Here is a 26032-nt window from a genome sequence, read left to right on the forward strand (position 1 = left end):
AGATATAAAAAATTAAAAGTTTATCATCTCAGAAGGATAGAGAGAATGAGAGGGTGAAGGGTGGGGGGGCAGAAGAGAGCAGGGAGCCAGTCTGGCATCCCAAAGAAAGAGAAGGGAGATGCCAGCAGCTAGGCCAAGTCGCTTGCTGCTTTTACAGGGACAAAGAGAAAAATAGTAATTGTGAATTGCTGTATCTGCTCTTTCTCTTCTTAACTGCAAGCAGATAATGGAATCTGCTGTGTGAAACTGCTGCATCCTTTCCCTTTGCTTTAGGGATAAAGTGGCCGTGCCTTCAAGATATGATTTTGGGCTAAGTTTGATGTCTGGAGATTGTCCCCTATGCTGTCATCCTGGAACTTTTCAGGAACTACTCCATGCTATAGAAACAGATGCTAAAAAGGCAGTTTTAGTAAGTCTAACCACCGTAAAAAAATTTTACATTTCCTTTTTGTCTGCTGGGCTCTTTTGAGATGTAAAAACAGAGCTCTGCAAGGCACCTGTAGGCTAGGTGGAGAGGGAGGGAGAGAGCAGAGAGCTGATTTATTTTACTCACAAGACCCACCGTCCTTTCAACCACTACCAGTATTTCTAAGCGTCTCTTTGTTTAGGGCCTCAAGATTTTTACACTGGAGCAGTGCACCCTAGAAGCTGGCTGAGGAGCATGTCTTTTGTAAAATGGGATGATTGTGAAAGGGATAATATGTTCTCAAAACAGTACACTTTTAAGTTGACAACTATTGCTCTGAAAACTCTAGGATGGCTAGGGCTGTGCCTTGCATCTAACAATCCTCATGGCTAGAACTGAGAGCAAAAGTCCTAAAGCTGGAGGAATGAGAGGGCTGGGTTACAGCAATGACTCAGCAGTTCGTTAATCTGCTAACTCGCGTCCACGGTCCAGATAGAGCAGGGACCAGGAACTTTCTGGCATCTGGAGTCTGCAGATCCGAGGTCTTCTCCGTTCTGGTCAACTTTGTGTGGTCGCTGCTCTCTGGGGCTGTTTCCGAAACTAAACAACGGTGCCAATTTAAGTGAACTTTGGGAATCCAGTCACAATCGTTATGGAGAGAAAGCCAGGATGGGGAATCCGTAACTACGGCAGATACAAGAACCCGCAACGTGGCACCTCCAACCTTACTTCCTCCGGAAGCACTGGAGCAACGTAGCCGAGGCGCGCGGTGCAATCTGGGCCAGAAAAAGGCGCGGCCCGGCTACGCCCCGCCCCGCCCCCAAAACGTCCACGTGGCCCGCGGCGCCGCCGCGTTGCGCCCGCGAGTTTTCCAAACTCACGCTGTGGAGTGAATGTCCAAGCTCCTGCCTTTCTGGCGTCCACCACCTAGGGGAGGGGAGGGGACGGTACGGCCTCCCAGTTCTGGCTTCCATCCCCTTCCGCTGCTTCCTGGGGAGGCGGGGGACGGGGTCCGCCATGCGCGTGATCCGTGATTCCTGGCCCCGGCCCCTCCCCCCGGGTGGAGCTTCCTCATCACCGCCAGACTTAAGCTGAGGGCCATTGGATCTCTGGCAGGTGCGAAACTGAGCTCAGCTCACGCTACTCTGTTCACGCTCTCCTGTTCACGCTCTGTGCTTTTGCCGAGGTGAGTTTCTCCTGCTGCTGGTCCATCTTTCTCCCGGAGATAGCTTCGATCTTTTACTGCGGAGGTGTCAGCCTCCGGGATTGAGCGAAGAGCTTGGGCACTGGAGGGGACCAGACGAGGTTTCGGATTTGAGCTCTTTCTCTTGTTCTCTGTATGATATTGTATAACTTCTCAGTTTCTCTGAACCTCAGTTTCCCCGGCGATAAAACGAGTTCCAACATGAGAGCTGTAGTGAAAATTGAGATAAAGCCTTGAGTGCGCCCAGCACATATGATGCACTGTAAGTTTTAATTGCAATCTTTTGTTTGCTCGCCTACACGATTTTTCCAGGCGCTCCGGCTTTCCTATGCAGGTGCAGGAATGCTTCTCGGAAGTGACTGGAAGTGGGGCAGAATCCTCTTACTTAAACGCCTACCATGGGACTGGGAAATCTGGGCATGTTATTGTGTTGCTCCAGAGCTCTGTTAAAGTGTGACCCGGATCTGAACCTTCACCAGATGTTGGTACTATTAATTAAGTCTTCTCTTAAGATTGTCCATAGTCAGGACTCCAGAACCTCCCTGGAAGAGTCTTGATGGTTCTTATTAGGCCTGTTACTTTTCCAAGGTCTGATTTCTCGTCTGCAATACAGAAGCAATCTCAGTATGATTCTATCTGGTCCGCTGGGATTTTTTTTGCCAAAGATAGTAAAGTGGTTTGATATTCTCTGGAGATTATTCTTTCCAGGTTTCCCAAGAAGTAAAGGAAAAGGTGACAGAGGTAGTGACTTCCTCAAATGTCCCTCCAGCTGACCAAACTCCAGCTGTCAAGATCTGTCCCCCATTAGCCTCTGTGTGTGTGCAGTGTGTATATATGTTTGTATGGGACAGGTACTCTAGTAGGAGTGAGAGGTTCAGACAGGTGACAGGCCCTGACCCCAAGGAGTAGCTAGGTTTGTGCGGGAAATTTATATATAAACAGAAAAATGCTGTGGTGTGCACAAGCTATCAGTACATGGGAGGAGACAGAAATTTACAAAGTGCTAGCTGAAGGATGAGCAGCAGTTAGCCAGGCACAGGTGGGGAAGGAAAGTGTTCAGAGGCCTGGAGTCAAATAAGTGGTGCAACTGTGTTCAAAGTCTGGAACGTGGAGTCTGAAATAAGGAAGTGGAGAAATGAGGAAGGTAGGAACCAGGTTTTAAAGGAGCCTGGACTTTGTACTGAGGGTTGGAGAGAACTGCTGGAAGAGTTTCAGACTGGGAGTCACGTGTTTGGATTTGGTGAATAGATTGTGGGAAAAGGGTCCACACTGGAGGCAGAGATTTGTGGTTTAAGTAAGGGATGATGGTGGTCAGAGTTAGGGCAGTGGCAGTGGAGGTAGATATGGATCTTTCTCTCTGGAGAAAGATTTAGGAAATATTTATTTAAAGATAGGATCTTGCTGCGTCTCCCAGGCTGGAATGCAGTGGTGCAATCATAGCTCGCTGTAACCTTGAACTCCTGGGCTCAAGGGATCCTCCTGCCTCAGCCTCCCAAGTAATTAGGACTACAGGTACACATTACCATGCCCAGCTAATTTTTTCTAAATTTTTTTTAGAGATGGGGTCTCACTATATTGCCCAGGCTGGTGTCAAACTCCTAGGCCAAGTGATCTTCCTGCCTCAGTCTCCCAAAATGCTGGGATTACAGGTGTGAGCCTGGCCGGAAGTATATATTTTTAAATTCTTCTTTCCACATACATCAATAAGTACATGAAGTATTATTGCAGTCTTAGGTCTTACATTACTTTTTTTTTTTTTTTTTTAATGAAAGAGTGGGATGTGGTGAGGAAGGGTGTTCAGTTGCCTTTTGTTGTTGTTGTTGAGACAGAGTCTCACTCTGTCACTGTGGGTAGAGTGCAGTTGTAGTAGCTCACTGCAACCTCCAACTCCAGGGCCCTAAGCGATCCTTCTGCTTCAGCCTCCCTAGTAGCCGCAACACCTGGCTGGTTTTTTTTTTTTTTTTTCCTTTCTTTTTGGTAGAGATGAGGTCTCACTCTTGTTCAGTCTACTCTCAAACTCCTGAGCTCAAGCAATCCTCCTGCCTTGGTCTCCCAGAGTGCTAGGATTATAGGCCTGAGCCACCTCGTCCGGCCTTACATTACATTTCAGAGGAAACAGTATCTCTTTCAATATTTACTTACAAGTATTAAAAAGATTTTTAACACAGCCAAATAGGCCAAATGTGGCCAACATTTACATATTTAAGGTGGTTTTCCAACTGGCTTCTCTTTTTTTTTTTTTTTTTTTTTTAAGAGACTGGGTATCACTCTGTCACACTGTGCCCTGCCCAAAGTGGCTTGTTTAGAAGTATAGGAGAAGATGGCCAGGCAGTGGCTCACACCTGTAATCCCAGCACTTTGGGAGGCTGAGGCAGGAAGATTGCTTGAAAGCAGGATTTGGAGACCAACCTGGGCAAAAGCGAGGCCCCATCTTTACTAAAAATAGAAAAAAATTAGCTGGGTATGGTGGTGCGCATCTGTAGTCCCAGCTACTTGGGAGGCTGAGGCAGGAGGATTGCTCAAGCCCAGGAGTATGAGGTTGCTGTGAGCTAGGCTGATGTCACAGCACTCTAGCTCAGGCAACAAAGTGAGACTCTGTCTCAAAAAGAAATAAAAAATAAAAAAGAAACATTATGGGACATACTGGTAAAGAGGTCCAGAGGGAGTCAGAATATACAGAACTGGGGTGGGAAGAATTAGGGCTTAAGGTGATAACTAAAGATATGAACTCAACTAGGGAATGAAAAGGATTGAGGACAAAACTCTGAGGGAAACCAGCATTTGTGGGAGGCAGAGGAGAGGCCCATGCAGCCAGGAAACACTCATGTAAATACTGTTTTCTTTTTTTCCTGGATCTGCATCCAGGCAGCAACTGTAGAGCCCTCCTGTGAGAAGGAAAGAATGAATACCAGAGAGAAGGAACCTTGGTGCTGAGTTGGGAATAATAAAACCTGAGTCCTAATACTACCCTCTTCCCCTGTATCCTCCTCCCCCGCAGCTTCTCTCTTTTAAACTTCAAGATAATTTGAGGGTTTCTGCATGCTGCCTGAGGTCCGGGTAGGCAGTTCCTGACAGGCCTAGAGTCTGGAATCTGTTAATGCAGGGCTAGAAAGCTGTTGCCTCAGGCAGAAGATGAAGTCAAGAGCTGACTGAGGATGACTTTCTGTCCCAGAGTAAAACATCTGTGTGGCCCCTCTATTCTTGCCTTGGGAACTCTTATTCTTTGCAGATCTTCCTTAGGTCTTCCTGCCTCTTTAATCCTCATCCCCCGAGCCTCAGCCCTTTTGGTTTTCAGTTTCACCAGCAAAAGAAAGGGAAGAACAAGATTCAAGTTTCTTCCTTTTCCCCTTAAGCCAGGGTTTTGTTCAAGCTCTCACCCCAGGTGTAATTTCAGAGCCTTCCCATGTGTGCTGGGAAATCTGGGAGTTGCGAACAGGTCATTGTTTGGACATCAAGTCCAAGAAACCTGTAATAGACCCTGGTGGCAGCAAGCCACAAGATTCTTCCTGTGAAGTCCAGACATGCTTGCTTTTGATCCCTGGGAAATTTGTGTCCATGGAAAGTTTGATTACAAAGAGTATTGCTCTAGGCAATCTATGGTTTGCTGTTCAGATTGAACAGTTTTGTTTTTGTTTTAGCAGAAAAGAGTGGTTTACAAAACCAGGTTACAATAGACTAAAATTTTTTCTAGGTCAGAAGCACTAAGAAAGACAGTTTTAGTGTATTGGCTATACTCAGAATTTGTCTTATTACCTGCTTTATCTTATGTCATTTTAGAAACTGGAAACTAAGATTATAGTTATAAAGATATTGTTGGCAGTGAAATCAATCCCAAGAAACTGATATTTATGGCACTGATGAGATAAGGGAAACGGTTATTTCTACCTCATTGGCTCTGCTTTCTCTTTCACTTGGGCAACTCTTGTTCATTCATTATTTAAAGCTTGACACTCAGGAAGGCATGGCCTCCAAGAAGCCATCCTTGCCAGGTTATTCTTTTCTTGCAGTCCTTATGTAGCCCTTGTTCAGATTTTGATCAAAGATTTTGCAGCCGGCCGGGCGCGGTGGCTCACGCCTGTAATCCTAGCACTCTGGGAGGCCGAGGCGGGTGGATTGCTCAAGGTCAGGAGTTCGAGACCAGCCTGAGCAAGACCCCGTCTCTACTAAAAATAGAAAGACATTATATGGACAACTAAAAATCTATATAGAAAAAATTAGCCGGGCATAGTGGCGCATGCCTGTAGTCCCAGCTACTCGGGAGGCTGAGGCAGTAGGATCGCTTAAGCCGAGGAGTCTGAGGTTGCTGTGAGCTAAGCTGACGCCACGGCACTCACTCTAGCCTGGGCAACAAAGTGAGACTCTGTCTCAACAAAAAAAAAAAAAAAAAAAAAAAAAAGATTTTGCAGCCCTATAGATGTTCTTATCACATTGTACTGATATCATTTGTCCCCCTTACCAGACCATAAACTGAAGGAAGGCAGGGACCCTATTTAAATATGTGTGTCTCTTGTTTAGCACAAGGGCTGGAACATACAATTTGCTGAGAAAATGAGTATTCCTGGGCATTTGGAAACTTCTAATTTTCATACCTTTCAGTAGGGGGTGCTCCAATTACCTGCTTTGTTCAGTTGGAAATTTTCTTATAATTCCACTACTTTTCTGTTACACCGAAGCCATGTATCTAGCTTCCCCTTCCTGGCAAGACTTTTTTCCCTTTGGCTCTTGGGAAGAGTCCAACACATTCTTAAAAGCCAATGTCAATATTTCTTGATCCTTGCGCTACAGAATTCACTTCCTTTTCTGTAGCACATCGTACATGTATCTGTTGTGAGGCATAGCACATATATATATATTTTTTCCTTTTTCTACTATGAGTTCCCAACTGAAAGCACATATATTTTTATAGGCCTGTGTTTACCTGCCTTTTTCCATCAACTCCTCCTGGGATTCTTGGTTTTGCCACTTACACTGATTCTTCTTTTTTTTAATTTTTTTATTTTTTAGAGGCAGGGTCTCGCTCTGTCTCCCAGGCTAGAGTATTGTGACACACTCATAGCTCACTGCGCCCTTGAACTTCTGAGCTCAAATGATCCTCTTGCCTCAGCCTTCCCTGTAGCTTGGACTACAGGTGTGTGCTACCACACCTGGCTAATTTTTTTTATTTTTTGTAGAGACGAGGTCTCTGTTGCCCAGGCTGGTCTCAAACTCCTGGCCTCAGGTGATCCTCCAGCCTTGGGCTTCCAAAGTGTTGGGATTATAGGCATTAGCCACTGCACCCGGCCATTCTGCCACTTCTTAGCTGTTGATTTAGGGCAAATAACTTCACCTCTTTGACCCTATTTTCTCATTTCAATAATGTATACCTCCCTTGTAAAAGCCCACTTAGGCGAACCAGTACAGCTGATGAGATCTCTGTGAGAGGGACTTAGAGAATCTCTGTAGTTCTGATAATCTCCTGGAGACATTCATTTCATCCTCAGAGAAGGAGCCCCTTCCTGGGCCTATTAAGTTACCTGGTCTCACTTTATCTCATTATGGCCTTTGCCTGTCTTACATTGGCTTGAGACCTTATTTAGTCCAGGCTAGGTGCTTCTGTGGAGCCACCCCGCCTTTATTTTTAGATATTAGAACTCTTTAACACAGGCTTTTAGCCTGGTAGAAGGAAAGGCAGCCAGCCTGGTGGTCTGGTTAGTGTTTGTTCAGGAGCTATTGGCTTTGTTTGGTTTTGGACACCCTGTCTCCACTCCCTCTGCTCACAGGCACATATACAACCATGTGTTTGTTCTCCATGTCTGTCTCCTCTTCCCCACCTGCTTCCTGGCCCATGTTTTACAGTGTTCTTGACCAGTGGATATCTGAAACGCAAGCAACAGCACTAACCCCCACACCATTCTCTTCTCATCTGTGTTTCAGGGGGCAATGGCGGCTTCCTATGTCCTCCTGCACACTGGGCAGAAGATGCCCCTGATTGGTCTGGGTACCTGGAAGAGTGACCCTGGCCAGGTGAGGGATGAGGGAGGAGAAGGGAGTACTTCTTGAGCCTCTGCTAGGGAAAAGGCAGGATTTAGGAGAAGGGCCCTACATTTTCCTTGGCAGCCCCACCCTGTATTCCACTTACAGTAGGGATGAGCATGGAGGGCAGTGAGAAGAGATGAGACCAATAGTAAACCCTTGGCTTCCCTGGCTGACTCAGGACGGGCTGAGGGGGCCCAGCAAGGCCAAGAATAAAGGAAGGACACCTTTTTCTAACTGGATCTGCGCTGAGTGCTCTGGCGGACATGGTGCCCTTCTGTGTTCAGCCCTGTGCTGTGACCCCCTAATACGGCACTTATCACCCTGTGCTGTGATCATGTTTCCTCTCCCACGACGGGCTCCCTGAGGGCTGGGTCTCTCCCTGGTGCTTAGTCCGGAATTAGGCGTATAGCAGGTATCAAGTTTTAAAGAATAACTAGGTCAACTGTATAGACCAAAGTTCAGCAAACTTTTTTTTAAAGAACCAGGTAGTTAATATTTTAGTTTTTAGTCAGACAAGTTACAAAATGGAGGTGATTATATACTTATATAACCGCTTAATAAGTAACCATTTAGAAATGTAAATGGTTAATTATTAAATTCTTAGCTCAATGTCTGTTTAAAAAAAAGTTGATAGTTTACTGATCCCTGGTGTAGACCCTCACAGGTAAGGGGATCCTGGAAATGGAGACCTGCTTTCTTGGGCTGACTTAGCTATGAGATTCGGCTCCTACTTAGGGCGGGGCATTTCTGCAGGGCTTGTTCCTTGAAAATCTGAGTCAGAGTTAAGAGAAGTTTGGGGATTAAGTTTGAAAGAAGCCCCAGCAGGAAGAGCAGCCTCCTCTGTCTGGGATTTAGGCTGGTATTTGTGGTATGGTTGAATGATCTCTGCATTTTTTTCCTTTTTCTTTTCTTCCTATAGCTGTGTAGGACCCTGGAGCTGGGGGTCCCAGTGTTCCTGGCAGGCACTTGACACAGCCTGGGGACAAGGCCAGGAGCTAGGTCAAGGCAGGGGATGGAGGCCAGAGCCAGGGCCAAGGTGGGGCATAGAGCAGCAGGATTCAGGTCAGGCATAAGGGGAGTATATCTGAGGAGTAAGCTGCATCAGATAGGGATCTTTTTTTTTTTTTTTTTTTTTTTTTGGTAGTTTGTTTTGTTCTTTGTATTTTTTTGAGGCAGAGTCCCACTCTGTCACTCTGGCTAGAGTGCTGTGGCATCAGCCTACCTCACAGCAACCTCAAACTCCTGGGCTCAAGCAATCCTTCTGCCTCAGCCTCCCAAGTAGCTGGGACTACAGGCATGCGCCACCACGCCCGGCTAATTTTTTCTCTATATATTTTTAGTTGTCCAGCTAATTTCTTTCTATTTTTAGTAGAGACAGGGTCTCACTCTTGCTCAGGCTGGTCTCGAACTCCTGAGCTCAAGCAATCCTCCCGCCTCGGCCTCCCAGAGTGCTAGGATTACAGGTGTGAGCCACCACGCCCGGCCTCAGATAGGGATCTTGAATGCTGCGCTAGGTGCACACAAGAGCTTTGGGTGCTTTGTGGCTAGGGCTGGATGTCCTTGGTTCTGCTTCTGCTGCCATGTTTCTTGTCTGGTTTGTAGCAAATTAACTGACCCATCCTTCTACTTGATGCCTATCTTCTCTTTCACTAGGGAGCTCTTTGCTGAGCCTCCAGCTCACTTCTCTGCCTTCCTTAATCTTCCTCCACCCCTCTCACCTCTTTTGCTGGCCTGAGCTCTCAGAGCTCACTCTGTCTACATGGCTCCCTGAGGATCTCTCCCTGTGTAGCTTGGCCCAGGAATTTTTTTCCCATATCATGTTTCTCTCACCAGCTCCACAAGACTGGGAACCTGTCTCTATGATCTATACTTTTGTTTTCTGCCTATTTATCCATCATTTAAAAAATATTTGCTAAAGCCTTTTTTATGCTAGATGCTGGGAACATATTGTTAGTTTTTTGCTGGACCTTGCTGAGATGGCTTGGATAGGAAGAAACCTTAGAGACTGATGGGGTGGGGGCAGGACAAAGAGTTTGGGGCCTCTGAAGAGGCTTCTGGTCTCCTAGGCTAGAACCATCTTCCATCTTTTCACCCCCATTGCATGGATGGCCCTGGGATATTCCTGCCTTCCTAGCAGTGACCTTGTGCAGGAGACAGTTTCTGGCCCAAACCAACAGAGCTAAAACCTCTGCTTCTCTCACCTGGCAGGTAAAAGCCGCTGTGAAGTATGCCCTCAGTGTAGGCTATCGCCACATTGACTGTGCTGCTATCTACGGCAATGAGACTGAGATTGGGGAGGCCCTGAAGGAGAACGTGGGACCAGGCAAGGTGAGGACTGTGGCTTCAGAGAGGGGTACAGTGACAAAACTCAGAAGCTGAAGCTGGGGCTCAGCCTGGCTGGAGGGAATCTGGCATCAGCTTCCATCCAGTTTGTCTGCCAGAGTTGAGGGCGGGTAAGACTGGGTGCCCATGGCTCTTCTCACTATGGACCCTGCACTAGGCGGTGCTTCGAGAGGAGCTGTTTGTGACATCCAAGCTGTGGAACACCAAGCACCACCCTGAAGATGTGGAGCCTGCCTTCCGGAAGACGCTGGCTGACCTCCAGCTGGAGTATCTGGACCTGTACCTGATGCACTGGCCTTATGCCTTTGAGTGAGCCTTGCCAGGGTCTTCATCTGGGAGTCAGGAGGTTGAGTGGGGTGATATTCGTACCTTACTGTAAGTTAAGCAGCAGAGCAGGATAAGAATACTCATCTGTGAAACAAGCTGAGGAGCTTGATGTGGGATCTTAGCCTTTTCTGTTACAGTAGCCAGGAGTTTAGCTCTAGAAAAAGGAAGGCAGCTTCACATGGTATGCCCTAGGGTATGCTTGTGTGTACCTCCTGGTCCCATTATTCATTCAGGAAATGTTCTGACCCTTTTGTTGAACTAGGTCCTGGGATTATAGTAATGAATAAGTCCCAGCAGAGGGTGTGATAAGAGCCCACTATCAGCACTGTGCCCTGTGCCGGAAGAATAGATAACTCCCCAAGGAAGAAGGAGTTAAGAAAGACTTCCCAGAGGAGAGGATAGCGTCTAGGAAAAAGTGGAGGGCGAATAGGTGTTCCATGTAGACTTAACACCTGTGTTACAATCTGGAAGGATGAAAAAGCGTAGCTGTTCCTAGTTCTTGGCCCTCTACCCTCTCTGGGCTTGGAGTTTGGGACATAGAGTAGCTGGATGGGCAGGTACGGCAGAAGCCTGGCACTTGTGCCCACAGTTGGGGGGCTCTCTCTCACTCAGGCGGGGAGACATCCCCTTCCCCAAGAATGCCGATGGGACCATCCGCTATGACTCAACCCACTACAAGGAGACCTGGAAGGCTCTGGAGGCACTGGTGGCTAAGGGGCTGATACGGGCACTGGGCCTGTCCAACTTCAACAGTCGGCAGATTGATGATATACTCAGTATAGCCTCTGTGCGACCAGCTGTCTTGCAGGTGAGCATAGCACACAGATCAGTGGTTTGGGGATTGTGTGCACACAAGTATAAGTGAGCAGGTGATGGGCCTACTCAATGGAGATGAGTTGTCAGAAGTATTGGTGCATAAAGGTGAGTGCTGAAGCTCTGGGAGGGAATGGAAAATGGTGAGAAAAACCAGGCTGAGTGGAAGTGGGGGATCAGCAATGGGGAGTTGGCCCAGACATGCATGACTAGGTGGGGCTGGGCAAACTGGGTATGACTATGTATGGTGATGGCTTGTTCCTTGGTTCAGGTGGAATGCCACCCATACTTGGCTCAGAATGAGCTAATTGCCCATTGCCAAGCACGCGGCCTGGAGGTGACTGCTTACAGCCCTTTGGGCTCCCCTGATCGTGGTTGGCGTAGTCCGGGTGAGCCTGTCCTGCTTGAGGAACCAGTGGTCCTAGCACTGGCTAAAAAGTATGGCCGATCTCCAGCTCAGATCTTGGTCAGGTACGGAGCAGTCTTAGGGAAAGGGCTCCTGGGTTGGAAGCCAAGGGTAAGGGATTCCTTATTTTAGCATGTGAGTGGGGCTGAGGATCTTGCCATGTGATATGAGGGGAGGCCACTTGGCATGTTTCGTATTCCAGGGAGGCTCACGTGCTTCAGCAACTTAAGGAAGGCTGCATGGTGGACAAAATAATGCTTATGAATACTGACTCCTTTTCCTCATCTACCTTAATCCCCAATTTAGGTGGCAGGTCCAGCGGAAAGTAATTTGCATCCCCAAGAGTATCACTCCCTCTCGTATCCTTCAGAACATCCAGGTACTTGGTAATGGGTTCTGTCTTCTTTAGCTCCTTGGGATACTTTCTGGCCCCAACTCTGCCTAGCTAAAAAGGCAATGTCATGGGACCCCAGCTTCTGCTCACAAGGCCAGCTTTTCTGAACCCCTCTCTGTCCCCAGGTGTTTGACTTTACCTTTAGCCCAGAAGAGATGAAGCAGCTGGATGCCCTCAACAAAAATTGGCGATATATTGTGCCCATGCTTACGGTGAGGATGTATCACTCCCCAGAGTCAGGGAGTGTCGTGTGGCATTTGGGGTGGGATTCTTGTCTGGGTCTGGCCTCAGGCTTGCTGGTTGTGGGAGGGAGATGTTGGTGGGATTGCTATCCTGGATATACTGCTCTCTTTTCACTTTCTTGAGCTCAGGGAAGTAGTATGGCTCAGATAAGGTATATAACCTGTGAGCCCGAGTCCTACTTCTTGATATCTTATAATCTAGAGCAAGTTATTTAACTTCTCCAAGCTTCAGTTTCCTATCTGTAACATGAACCCAGCTCCTGACATGTAGTAGTTTCTCAGTAAATGATGCGAGGGGAGCCCTGAAGGCATTGTCGACCTTGTAGAGGGGTTGGGTTGTGGGTAAAGTCTGCTGCACATGGGGAAATAAATAGTTCCCGGCCACTTGATCCTGGCTGAGACTACAAACTCTTAGGGCAGGAGCAGCTTTGTGTCAGGCCATGGGTTTGGTGCAGGAATGCTGTTGATACTGTGGCATTCTCTGAGTAGGGGGCGGGGATCCCAGCCACTGCCACTTGGCATAGTGTTGTACACAGATAAATTTGTTTAGGAAGATTTTAGGAAGATGCCATGAGTGTTTGGAATGGCAGCTCCTGCTAATGGAGTCATCTATTTGTCTCTCTTTCCAGGTGAATGGGAAGCAGGTCCCAAGGGATGCAGGGCACCCTCTGTATCCTTTTAATGACCCATACTAAGACCACAGCTTCCTAGTTTCCCTTCCAAGCTCTCCAGCAATGAGGTCCTGCCACCCCAGAAAGAGGGAGTTAATAAAGTTATTGGAACATCAACATTGCTTGCTTGTTTTATTTATCTGGTCAGGATGGAAGCTGTTTCCCCTAGGGATGGCAGACCTAGGGGCTGCTGAGTGTGACCTGCCCTTGAAACCCAAACTTCTTATCTTTCTTGGTTCTGGAGGAACCTGCAAGGCCGCTGAATTTCACTTCTGTATTCCTGCGTTAGGCACGTTGGGGAGTAGCGCCATTTAGTGGCAGATCTCAGCACTGCATGCTTCCCTAGAGTTTTACCAAGTGTCAAAAATCAGTCCCCTCAGGAGTGAGATCAGGGCAGTAGTTCTGTGGTTTCAAGGCAGTGCTAGACCTTGGCCCTCAGTTCCCATACCCCTATCCGGGTCAGTTCCTGGATTTATGAATATGAAGAGCTGAAAAAAGTTATATTTAGAAGTTTGGAGGTCCCACCTTGCAAAATCAGGTGAAGCTTGCAAAAGAAGGTAGAGATGGAGCTTTTTCTCTTAGACACTATAGTCAGTGTGCATAGGCTACCTGAAAGAGGTACAATCCTGCCCAAACCTTGTTACTCTGCCCGTGAGGGCTTGTGTACTTTTTATCTGGCCACCAGAGGCCCGCTGATAAACGAGTCTTAGGAAGGTTCTAGGCAAATCTCTCTAAGCTCCAGTTAGACAAAACTCATTTTAGTTTTCAAGTTGAACCATTGCTCTTCATTCAAGAAGTATTTATTGGGCACTTATGGGTTAGGCACAATGCTAGACCCTGGGGATATAGCTATAACCAAGACATACAGGTCCCTACAGTCTACCTGAGGAGACAGACTAAGTAATTACATAATTAGTTTAATTACAGTTGGAAGTAGTGCAGGGTGAGAAGCTTACTTATTAAATCAGCTGAGATCTGAAGGATGAATAGGGATTAATTAGTTAAAGGAGGTGAAAGTGGGAATAGTATTCCATTCAAATTGGACAGCTTGGGGAAAAGCCTTGGAAACTGGGAGAAGCTGCTGGAAAAACCTAAAGAAGGCTTGTGTTGACAGAAACTAAAAGTGAATAAAGAGGAGTTGGAGGTGGGGGAATACCATGAAATTATGCTGGAATTGGTAGGGCCTAGAAATGGAGGGCCTAGGAGACTGTTAAAGATGGTTTTTTTTTTTAAGACAGCGTCTCACTCTATTGCCCGGGCTAGAGTGCCATTGCGTCAGCCTAGCTCATGGCAACCTCAAACTCCTGGGCTCAAGTGATCCTCCTGCCTCAGCCTCCTGAGTAGCTGGGACTGCAGGTGCACACCACCATGCCCAGCTAATTTTTTCTATTTTTAGTAGAGATGGGGTCTCGCTCTTATTCAAGCTGTTCTCCAACTCCTGAGCTCAAGCGATCCTCCTCGGCCTCTCAGAGTGCTAGGATTACAGGCATGAGCTATCACACTCGGCCTTTTTTTTAATCATTAATGCAATGTGAAGCCATGGAAAAGTTTTGAGCAGGAGTAACATGGGATGATTTGTGTCTTAAAAACACAACCTGGGTACAGTGGAAAGAATGGATTAGAGGGGTAAAAAGTGGGTGGAAGGAGACATGTTGGAAGGTAGTGTTTTGTTTCTAGTCCTTTCTATACATTGTCCTGACTAGAATAATCTACCACTTAGCCCACCCTTTAGTATTGGCTAACTCCTTTTAACATACTAACTGCCATGAGAGTTGTATTTAATTCATTCTAGCTTTGACCGTGGGGCTTCATGAAGCACATATAAAATCTTGTTGATGTTCTTATTGTTACAATTAATGTTGCCAATTTAATTCCAAAAACATGGACTAAATGAATAGAAAATAAATGTGTTTTTCTATTTATGTTTACCTTTAATTACACTTGAAGTTTTTATTCTATTTTCATAATAAAACTGTGGCCCCAAGGAAAAGTTTCTGTTTTTTTGTGTGTGGCAGTCAATGTGTTAATTATGTGTTTGTTTTACATGTTACTTCCTGTGAGATGTCTTTCCTGACTTCACCCTTGCCAGGTGGCCTGCTATGTGATTCCACAGATCTAGCACATGGTTTCGTGATCCAGATTTATACAGATCTGAGGTAGGGAAGTGTGTTAGGTTGCTAGGGCTGCCATAACCAATGAGACTAGGTGTAAACAGAAATTTACTTTCTCACAGTTCTGGAAGCTAGAGGTCTGAGATCAAGGTGTTGGCAAGATTGGTTCCTTCTGAGGGCTGGGAGGGGTCTGTACTAGACCTCTCTCCTTGGCTTGTAGATGGCCATCTTCTCCGTGTATTTTCCCATTGTCTTCCCACTACCCATCTGTCCAAATTTCTTCTTATAAGGAAGGACACCAGTCATATTGGATTAGGGCCCATCCTAACAACCTCATTTAAGTTAACTCTTTAAGGACCCCATCTCCAAACAATCACATTCTTAGTTCCTGGGGGTTAGGACTTCAATATATGAATTTGGGGGTGGGGGCACAATCCAGCTCATAACAGGAAGCAAAAGTGGTCATAACATGAAATTATTTACTAATCAACTACTTAGAAATTATTATTATTGTTTTTTTGAGATAGAGTCTTGCTCTATTGCCCACACTAGAATACAGTGGCATCATCATAGCTCACTATAACCTCAAACTCCTGGGCTCAAAGTGATCCTCCTGCCTCAGCCCTCTCAAGTAGCTGGGACTACAGGTGTGTGCCACCACAGCCAGCTAATTTTTTTTTTTTTTGTAAAGATAGGGGTCTCACTATGTTGCCCAGGCTAGTCTCAAACTGCTGACCTCAAGCAATCCTGCTGCCTTGGCCTCCCAAAATGCTAGGATTTGGATTACAGCTGTGAGCCACCATGCCTGGCCCAGAAATTATTCTTGACTCAAATATCAAACCCTGCTTAACATTAACATTGTCTACTGACATCTTTGTCTAATCACTGGACAAAACAGTACACACCCATTGTAAAGTAAAACTGTGAATCTTGCAAAAGATGCCATATTTTATGAAGCAATAAAAAAATTTGGAGAATTTCATGAATCATACCCAAAACCATTAAAAAGTTAGGATCCACTCTGGGAGGCCGAGGCAGGTGGATTGTTTGAGCTCAGGAGTTCGAGACCAGCCTGAGCAAGAGTGAGACCCCATCTCTACTAAAAATAGAAATTATATGGACGGCTAAAGATATATATATAGGCCGGGCGCGGTGGCTCACGCCTGTAATCCTAGCACTCTGGGAGGCCGAGGTGGGCGGATCGTTTGAGCTCAGGAGTTCGAGACCAGCCTGAGCAAGAGCAAGACCCCATCTCTACTAAAAATAGAAAGAAATTATATGGACAGCTAAAAAATATATATAGAAAAAATTAGCCGGGCATGGTGGTGCATGCCTGTAGTCCCAGCTACTCGGGAGGCTGAGACAGGAGGATCGCCTGAGCTCAGGAGTTTGAGGTTGCTGTGAGCTAGGCTGATGCCACGGCACTCACTCTAGCCTGGGCAACAGAGTGAGACTCTGTCTCAAAAAAAAAAAAAAAAAAAGATATATATATAGAAAAAATTAGCTGGGCATGGTGGTGCATGCCTGTAGTCCTAGCTACTGGGGAGGCTGAGGCAGGAGGATTGCTTGAGCCCAGGAGTTTTAGGTTGCTGTGAGCTAGGCTGACGCCACAGCACTCTAGCCCGGGCAACAGAGTGAGACTCTGTCTCAAAAAAAGAAAAATAAATAACTAAAAAACTTAGGATCTGACAGTTAACCAAAAAAGAAAAAAAATCAAAGTTGAGGACACTAGACTTCAAAAGAGGATGTTTGGTGGAATATCAGAGTATTAAGGACGGCTTTTAGGAAAACTATGAAGTTTTCAAATATTTCTGCAAAAATAATTCTTAATATGATTATTGGGGTTTGTTGTTTTATTTTTCTAATTTATAGAATTTAATTTATTTTTTTTAAGAGATAGGGTCTGACTCTTACTCAGGCTGGTCATGAACTCCTAAGCTCAAGAGATCCTTCTGCCTCAGCCTCCCAGAGTGCTAGGATTACAAGTGTGAGCCACCACACCCAGCCAGGTTTGTTGTTTTAGAGACAGAGTCTAGCTCTGTTACCCAGGCTGGAGTACAGTGGCACGATCATAGCTCACTGCAACCTTGAGCTCAAGCAAGCCTCCCACCTCAGCCTCCTAAGTAGCTGGGACTACAGGCGTACACCATTGCGCCTAGGTAATTTTTCTTATTTTTTGTAGAGATATGTTCTTGGTCTGTTGCCCAGGCTGGTCTCGAACTCCTGGGCTCAAGCGATCCTTCTGGCTTGGCTTCCCAAAGGGCTGCAACTGGTCTGATTGTTGTTTTGAATAAAAGGCCACAGACTCAATTTGAAAATGAGACTTACCTTTATAAAAACTACATTGCAATGTTTATAGCAGCACAATTCACAATTGCAAAGATGTGGAAACAACCCAAGTGCCCATCAATACATGAGTGGATTAATAAAATGTGGTATATGTATACCATGCAGTACCACTCAGCTGTAAGAAACAATGGTGATATAGCATCTTTTATATTTTCCTGGATACAGCTGGAACCCATTCTACTAAGTGAATTATTCCAAGAATGGAAAAATAAGCACCACATGTACTCACCATCAAATTGGTTTCACTGATCATCACCTAAGAGCACATTTAGGAATCACATTAATCGGGTGTCGGGCAGATGTGGGGGTGGAGAGGATGGGTATATACATACATAATGAGTGCGATGCACACTGTCTAGGGGATGGGCATGCTCAAAGCTCTGATTTGGGGCGGGGGCAAGGGCAATATATGTAACCTAAACTTTTGTAACCCCATAATATGCTGAAAGAAAAAAAAGAAAAGAAAAGAAAAAAAACTACATTGCAGGAGGGAAGGAAGGGTGTACTCACCAGCCAGAAGCTAGCACCATGACATCCCAGTCCTTACATCAAAACTCTTTATATACAAGTACAGTCTAAGACCCCTTTCGGCAACTGCCTTGTGGTCTTCAAGGGAGGAGGGGCTCTTTCACACTGGCATAGGAAAAATGAAATCTTGTGACACCTGCAGGGGAAGGAATGTGAACCTTGTGGTCAAAGGTTGGCAAACTTTAAAAAGGCTCCTTGAGAAAGGGGACCAATAACATACCTTTGAAAGAGATCATAGTATTAATATTTGTCTAGGAAAATATTAATATGATCTATGAAGGAGTCCTGATATTGGTTCAAGACATTAAAACATTGAAAATTTCTTTATTGGTTGAGGTGTTAATTTTTAAAATATTCATTACTTTCTTTTAGAGGTATCCCTTCCCAATTGGCATTATGGATTGATAGATTGTGTTAATAAGAGTGCAAACATCACCTCGAGCTATGAGTATGAAGTTAAGAGCCATTTGATTCTGCCAAACAAATGAGGTAAAACTTCAATTTGTAGAGATCCAGGGTGTCACTTTTTGTATTAAAGCCCTACTCTGGAATTTCAGAGACATTTATAATGGCCCTTTCTACAAGCTTCTGCTAGGCAGCATAGGTATATTTCAAAAGAATATTGTCCCTGTTGCCAAAGGGTGGTATATCCAACAATCAGAGAGATTTAGGAAGATAATTAGGCCTGGTATACATCAGGTATCATCTAAGGATTGATTGATGAACCCAAAAAGTCAATGGATTATTTTTCTTCATTACCAAAGGAAAAATTATGACAGAGATGGTGAGGGACAAAAAGGAAGACCTTCCTGATAAGTAGCAGCAATGTACAATAAATGGCAAAGTATGCTCAAGATTGTTTAGAATCTTTTTTTTTTTTTTTTTTTTTTGAGACAGAGTCTCACTCTGTTGCCCTGGCTAGAGTGCCATGGCGTCAGCCTAGCTCACAGCAACCTCAAACTCCTGGGCTCAAGCAATCCAACTGCCTCAGCCTCCTGAGTAGCTGGGACTACAGGCAGGCATGCATCACCATGCCCGGCTAATTTTTTCTATATATTTTTAGTTGTCCAGATAATTTCTTTCCATTTTTTTAGTAGAGACAGGGTCTTGCTCTTGCTCAGGCTGGTCTCGAACTCCTGAGCTCAAACAATCCGCCCGCCTCGGCCTCCCAGAGTGCTAGGATTATAGGTGTGAGCCACCACGCCCGGCCTAGAATCTTATAATTAGTAGTAGCTTAGTGGTTTCCTAACACGAAGTGGTTTCACAACACTAATCCTAAGATTCTTTGTCTTGAATTTGCTTTAGACTTCTTTCAGTTTTCCTTATGCCTTTTGTTTTTTTCCTTATGGAAGGTTGTATAGAATACCCAGGACAAAATTAAACAGTAATGGTAATAGTTGGCAGTCTAGTCTTGGTTTTGGTATATAGTTTTTACAAACATAAAGAATTTAGTTAGGGCCAGGCACAGTGTGGCTCACACCTGAAATCCCAGCACTTTGGGAGGCCGAGGTGGGAGGATCATTTGAGCCCAGGAGTTATTTGAGACCAGCCTGGGCAACATAGTGAGACCCCCATCTCTAAAAATAATAATAATAATGAAAAAAAGAATTTACTTAGTATTCCAAGTTTGGTAAGAGCTTTATAGATATAATTTTATTTTATATCTTAAGTGAAAATGTATATTTCTTTCTACATTGATGATCATACGATTTTTCTCCTTTTAACTTTTTTTTTGAGACAGAGGTCTTGCTATGTTTCCCAGGCTGATGTCCAACAGGCTGGCCTTGAACTCGTGGGCTCAAGCGATCCTCTTGCCTCAGCCTCCCCAATAGCTGGGATTACAGGCACACAACATCAAACCCATCTTTCCTTTTAATCTTTATTGTAATAAATTAAATTGATAGGTTTTCTAATGTTGAATTATCTTTGCATTACAGAGATAAATCCTACTTGATCATGATTTTTAAAAATATACTGTTAGTCACAGTTAGGTGGTAGTCATTACTGCTGTCCACCAAATATTTTGGTTCTTCTTTACAGTAAAGTTGTCTTTCCCTACCTACCTGGATTTAGACGTGGCCACATGACTTGTTTTGGCCAGTGAAAAGAGAAAAAGTGATACCTGTTGGTTCCTGGTGAAAACTTTAAAAGCAAGTGTGACTTCCAACACATTTTCTCTTTCCCTCTGAAACGGTGACAAGCAATGCTTTATGGCCTATATGGTCACTGTTCCATCAGCTTGAGATCCAGAGTGAGAACGACATAGAGCAGAGGCTCCAGCTGACCTGAGTTGAAAGTGTAGTATAAGTAGAAATTGAACCTTATTGGATGAAGCCATTGAAATTTTGGGGTTATTTTTGAGACAGAGTCTCGCTCTGTTGCCTCAGCTAGAGTGCAGTGGCACCATCATAGCTCACTGCAACCTCAAACTCCTGGGCTCAAGTGATCCTTCTGCCTCGGCCTCCCCAGGAGCCGAGACTACAGGTGCCAGCTAGCACGCCTGACTAATTTTTCTATTTTTTTGTAGAGATGGGGTCTTGCTCTTGCTCAGGCTCATCTGAACTCTTTGGCTCAGGCCATCCTCCTGCCTCGGCCTCCCAGAGTGCTAGGATTACAGGCATCAGACACTGAGCCCAGTCATTGTTCTTTTCATGAATTCATAAGCTGAACAAACAAACATTTGTTTGTTTCCTGGTAAAAATTTTTAAAGCTGTAATTCTTCATCTAAATACAGCTTTATCTATGTCCTATGAATTTTGACATGTAGGATTTTCATTATCATTCAGTTCTAAGTATTTCTTAACTTCCTTCATGATTTTTTAACTCAAGGGGTATTTTATATTGTTTATGCCATACATAAAACATAATTTGCAATGCAATAAAGCTTTATGGTTGGAGAACATAATCTATATAATAATGCTAATGATTTTTTGGAATTTATTAAGGCTTTCTTTGAGCCTTAATAAATGTGTGGTCCTTATTTGTAAATGATTTATGATGTGTGAATATAATGTGCATTTGCTGTTTTTTGAGTACAGATTTCTATACATGTTTAGTTATTTGAGCATATTAACATCTTCAATATTTCTCCTTATTTTTTTTTTTTTTTTTTTTTTTTTGTTGAGACAGAGTCTCACTTTGTTGCCCGGGCTAGAGTGAGTGCCGTGGCGTCAGTCTAGCTCACAGCAACCTCAAACTCCTGGGCTTAAGCGATCCTACTACCTCAGCCTCCCGAGTAGCTGGGACTACAGGCATGCGCCACTATGCCCGGCTAATTTTTTCTATATAGATTTTTAGGTGTCCATATAAGGTCTTTCTATTTTTAGTAGAGACGGGGTCTCGCTCAGGCTGGTCTCGAACTCCTGACCTTGAGCAATCCACCCGCCTCGGCCTCCCAGAGTGCTAGGATTACAGGCGTGAGCCACCGCGCCCGGCCTTCTCCTTATTTTTTATCTGCTTGATATAATCATTTCTAAATGGCATGTGTTAACAATTTCAACTACAATTGTTGATTTATATCTCTTTCTTTTCCAATCCTAGTGTTTGTTGCTTTTTTTTTTTTTTTGAGACAAGGCTGAAGTATAGAGGCATAATCATAGCTCACTGCAATCTCCAACTCCTGCTCTCAAGTGATCCTCCTGTCTCAGCCTCCTGAATGGCTGCGACTACAGGCATGAGCCACCACACCTGGCTACTTTTCTATTTTTTGTAGAGGTGTGGGTCTCATTGTGTTGGTCAAGCTGCTTTCTATTAATAACTCCTGGCCTCAAGCCATCCTACCGCATTGGCCTCCCTCTTCCCAAAGTGCTAGGATTACAGGTGTGAGCCACTGTTCCTGGCCTATTTTGAGTCTTTATTACATATTTTTATATATATCTATACATATATATGTATATACACACACAAACACATTTCTGTATATAATGTATATATATATTTATGATGGATATATCTAAGAAGTTTATTTCTTTCTCATATAACATTTTAGGATTAAGTAGCCCAGAGCTGGTATGGTGGCTTCATGATGTTAGGTACCTAGGCTTCTTCTGTCTTACTACATTGTCATTCCTGGAGCATTTCCCTGATTGACATATCCAACATGATTCACCACTGTGTCTTCTGAAAGACAACCCCTTCCTTTTGATGTCTCTACATGGAAATTGCGTATATTACTTCTGTTCATTTTCCATTGACCAAAAAGTCATTATGTGGGCATTTCTAGCTCCAAGGGAAATTGACAGGTTTGGTTTTTATTCTGATGGATGTGCACTAAAATGAATACATAAATAAAAACAATCAGGGTTCTATTACTACTACAGAAGAAGAGAAAAATAGATACTGGGAGACAAACAACTAGCAGTCTGTCACAAGGTCTCAACATTTTGTATGTAAACATTCATTTAATTCCTCTCTTTTCAATACCCTTCCTCTACCTTCAACTTCAATTTAGTTCAACATCTTTTTTGTTTTACCCTCTGTAGAGAATAAACTGTCAGTCTTCTATTAGCTCAGGGGAGATTTAGGGATCAAACTGCTTTTTAAAATACTTTTAACCTAACCCACTTTTTTCTTTTCTTTCTTTCTTTTTTTTTTTTTTTTGAGACAGAGTCTCGCTTTGTTGCCCGGGCTAGAGTGAGTGCCGTGGCGTCAGCCTAGCTCACAGCAACCTCAAACTCCTGGGCTCAAGCAATCCTTCTGCCTCAGCCTCCGGAGGAGCTGAGACTACAAGTGCATGCCACCACGCCTGGTGATTTTTTCTATTTTTAGTAGAGATAGGCATCTCACTCTTGCTGAGGCTGGTCTGGTACTCCTGACCTCAAGCAATCTGCACACCCCCCCACCCCGACCTCCCAGAGTACTAGGGTTACAGGTGTGAGCAACTGTGCCGGCCTGATTTACATTTAAAAAATATTTTTTTTTGGTAGAGTTAAACAGAGACCAGAGGCTATGCAGTAGTACAGAGAAGAGGTAATGGTGTCTAGACTTAGATTAGAGTGATGATAGTAAAGATTGAAAGAAGTAGATAGATTTAAAATACCGTACTTCAGAGGCTGAGGCAGGAGGATTGCTTGAGCCGAAGAGTTTGAGGTTGTAGTGAGTTATGATGACGCCACTGCACTCTAGCCCAAGCAACAGAGACTCTGTAAAAAAAAAAAAAAAAAAAAAAAATATATATATATATATATATATGTATATATATATATGTTTCCCCTAAGACTGAGTTCCTCAAAGGCAGAGACCTTGTCTTTTGTCCCCAGGACTTAGTACAAAGCCTTGCACATCATAGGTGTTCAGTGAATATTAGTTTAATAGGTGAATGGTTCACACAAGTAACTGGACTGGGTTTCTGCAGGCTCTCGCCCTGGCTGTAGGGACTCTAGAGAGATCTTCCCTTTCCAACCCTCCGGTTACCATGTCATGAGACTGTGGTAGCCATTTAATGGATGCTTAGCATGAGCCAGGCACAACACTAATTACCTCTAATTCTCCCAGTATCCTTATGAGGTGGATACTAATATTAACCTCATTTTACATTTAATCTCAAGAGATTACATGACTTGGCTCAGGTCACCAAGAAAATAATAGGAGACCCCACGTCTGTTTGCCCCAGGAATTGGCATTTCCAGGTCCAGCTCTGTACTCCAAAGATTTCAACCTGCCTGAGCCTTGTCGGATTAGAATAAGAATCCTCCCCGGGAATCTTTCCTAGTCAATGTGTGTAACCTAAGGGAAAATAAAACCCCCTGTTCTAATTACCATAGACTGGACCATAGTGAAAAGGAATGGATGATGCTTCAGGTGTGAAAAGTGTAGCTTTTCAGCCTGTTAGTTATTTTTGAGTCAGCCAGTTGCAGGAAATGAGGAACATTGCTTGCCATAATCGACTTGTCTTGCAACTTTCTGAGCAAGTCACACACCTTCCCTGAACCTTGGTTTCTTTTTATACGACATAGCGCTAGCAGAGATCTCTCTAGTAGCACTGTTGTTTAAGATTAAATAAATGGCTAAATTAAGATTAAATAAAACAGCTAATAGCTTTCAAGCATCTAAGCACAGTACCCCCACACGTAGTTGGCATTCAACAAATCATAGCCAAGAGTGGACGAAAAGAGCTGGGAGGGCCGGGCGTGGTGGCTCACGCCTGTAATCCTAGCACTCTGGGAGGCCGAGGTCAGGAGTTCAAGACCAGCCTGGGCAAGAGCAAGACTCCGTCTCTACTAAAAATAGAAAGAAATTAGGTGGACAACTAAAAATATATATAGAAAAAAATTAGCCGGGCATGGTGGCGCATGCCTGTAGTTCCAGCTATTCGGCAGGCTGAGGCAGGAGGATTGCTTGAGCACAGGAGTTTGAGGTTGCTGTGAGCTAGGCTGACGCCATGGCACTCTAGCCTGGGCAACAGAGTGAGACACTGTCTCAAAAAAAAAAAAAAAAAAAAGAGCTGGGCGCATTAAACTAGCCAGATTTGGAATCTGGGTAGGGCCTAAGAGGATGGTATCAGCGGATTGGGCCAGCCGACGGGGGCGGGTTCAGAAGGAGGAGCCAGCCGTTTCCCGCCACAGCCCAGAGCTTTGAATCAAGCGCGGTAGTTTCAGCTGTAGCCAATCCTAGAACAGCATCTTCTTGCGTCAGTTGTTGCTGGGTGCCAGAGCCACGCGTCTCTCACCGAGATCAGTTCTAGCTGTTGCTGCTGTACTCGTGCTCGGCTCTTGCGTGTCCGTCCGTTACGACTGACAGGACGGATAGAAAGTCTCAAGTCACTTTCCCCAGTATCCAGGCGGGAAGGGGATCCTCGGCTACTCGCTCTAAATATGCAGAACAGCACTGGCGTCCCTTTCTGTGGAAGCCGAAGGCTGGCGTCCTGTCAGGAGTTGTAGTATCAAGATTCCAGTTCTTTATGCGACTTGCTAGAGAAACAGGAAGTAGCTTTTTTCGGGTAAGGCGGGCCAGAGAGGGAAGGTACCCCGCGGAGCCATACAGCGAGGGCGGGGGGATGGGCTGTCCTTGGGATAGAGAGGGGTTGAGTTCTGGCCCTTTAAACCTCGGGGGGAGGATCCGGAAGTGGATGGGCGGGGCGAAGGGCCCTGGTATATAACAGGGCCCTAGCCGCGCGGAGTCTCCAATCTGCCATTTTCTGTCCCTGACTAAGTCTCTGGCGTCCCAAATTCCTTCTGTTTTTCTCACAGGCACTGTTCTGCCTACTGGCTCACCACTTCAGGGGAACCATGGCCACAGACTCCACAGCCACTGCCGCCATCGCCGCGGAGCTGGTTTCTGCCAAGTAAGCGGGACGGTGGAGAGCTTGAGGCACTGGCCAGTCCGCGGGGTGGGCTGATGGACGGGGGCCCTGCGGGAGGGACAGACCGGTGGGCAGGAGGACTTGCCTTCCCAAGAATAACTGTCGCTGTTCGGGGAAGGCCTGGACACTGGAGAACTTTCCCTCTTCCTGAGTGCCTCGCGCACCAGCAGTAACGGCGATCGGCTGGCGCCCCCTGCCCCGCTTTTCGCGGCCGCCATCTTGCCGGGGGCAGCGGCGGTTGTCTCCATCGCCTGCCCCTCTCCTTCCTTCCCCGGCCCGGGGTTATCGGCGGGGAGGCGGGGCCCAGGGTTAAGGGTCTGCGGTCATACCCCTACTGTCCCCATACTCTTGGCCTGCCCCTCCAGTAGAGTCTCTAGATAACCCGGGAATATAACCAACAGATTTGGCGCCAAAATAAAAAAAAATCTGCACGAGGAAGGAGGCTGGACCTAAGGGGTCGGAGTGGGCGGGGCCTTGCGGAGGGCGGGGTCTTGCGCGCGTGCGTTCGTTTCCCTCCGCCGGCTCTGGAGTAGGGGGCGGGGCCCTGAGGAGGCGGGAAAACTCCATTGTTTGGGGCTGCGACTGGAGCTAAAGCTGTGGACTTCCGCGGAGGGGCGCGGTGAGGTCTTTTCTCCTCCGCCTCCTCGCTCACCTTGTGTGCTCGGGGGATGGTTACCGCACTCTACGACCCTTAAGAGAGCTCCCGTCTGTAATGGGGAGGATCGTAGTTTTTTTTAGACCTTGAAGGTGTTGATTGTTTCAGGGAAACACTATCAGGGCGCAAAGCGTCTTCACCCAGCGCTTCGTGGAACTCTCTTCACTTCCCAGTAGTTTAGTTGCTAGGAGAATCGGTTGTAGCATGCACGAGGTGTAGACTGAAGGGAAAGAAGGTATGATTGTTTTGAAAGTGGCACATTGCCACT

The 26032-nt window shown here is 45.5% G+C and overlaps 3 protein-coding genes across 5 annotated transcripts in view; all 3 read left to right on the forward strand.

Annotated features, from left to right (window-relative positions):
* The window catches only part of TMEM69 (transmembrane protein 69), a 197134-nt gene that overhangs the window by 71226 nt on the left and 99876 nt on the right, over positions 1–26032 (forward strand). The gene's annotated exons all lie outside the window — the stretch shown is intronic.
* Positions 1337–12938, forward strand: AKR1A1 (aldo-keto reductase family 1 member A1). 3 transcript variants are annotated; one of them, XM_069479872.1, is made up of 9 exons: positions 1337–1522; positions 7524–7613; positions 9834–9953; positions 10126–10277; positions 10908–11103; positions 11380–11579; positions 11821–11893; positions 12034–12120; positions 12780–12938. In XM_069479872.1, the coding sequence occupies exons 2-9, from the start codon at positions 7530–7532 to the stop codon at positions 12843–12845; spliced, it is 978 nt and encodes a 325-aa protein (XP_069335973.1). In that variant the 5' UTR covers positions 1337–1522; positions 7524–7529; the 3' UTR covers positions 12846–12938. The 3 variants fall into 3 exon arrangements, with proteins under 3 accessions (XP_069335973.1, XP_069335972.1, XP_069335974.1); XM_069479871.1 differs by having other exon boundaries at positions 1340–1592; XM_069479873.1 differs by lacking the exon at positions 1337–1522 and adding an exon at positions 2590–2649.
* The window catches only part of NASP (nuclear autoantigenic sperm protein), a 33911-nt gene continuing 32509 nt past the window's right edge, over positions 24631–26032 (forward strand). The window contains exons 1-2 of the mRNA XM_069477874.1: positions 24631–24746; positions 24997–25091. Coding sequence (XP_069333975.1) covers positions 24708–24746; positions 24997–25091 — 134 coding nt within the window. The 5' untranslated portion in view covers positions 24631–24707. The remainder of the gene's footprint in view (positions 24747–24996; positions 25092–26032) is intronic.

The sequence above is a fragment of the Eulemur rufifrons genome, chromosome 8 (assembly GCF_041146395.1).
Source record: "Eulemur rufifrons isolate Redbay chromosome 8, OSU_ERuf_1, whole genome shotgun sequence".
NCBI classification, from domain to species: Eukaryota; Metazoa; Chordata; class Mammalia; order Primates; family Lemuridae; genus Eulemur; species Eulemur rufifrons.

Coding starts and splice junctions, on each gene's coding strand:
- AKR1A1 (XM_069479872.1), top strand. CDS start 7,530: ATGGCGGCTTCCTATGTCCTCCTGCACACTGGGCAGAAGATGCCCCTG. Junction 10,278..10,907: donor CACTGGCCTTATGCCTTTGA/GTGAGCCTTGCC, acceptor TCTCTCACTCAG/GCGGGGAGACATCCCCTTCC. Junction 11,894..12,033: donor GTATCCTTCAGAACATCCAG/GTACTTGGTAAT, acceptor CTCTGTCCCCAG/GTGTTTGACTTTACCTTTAG.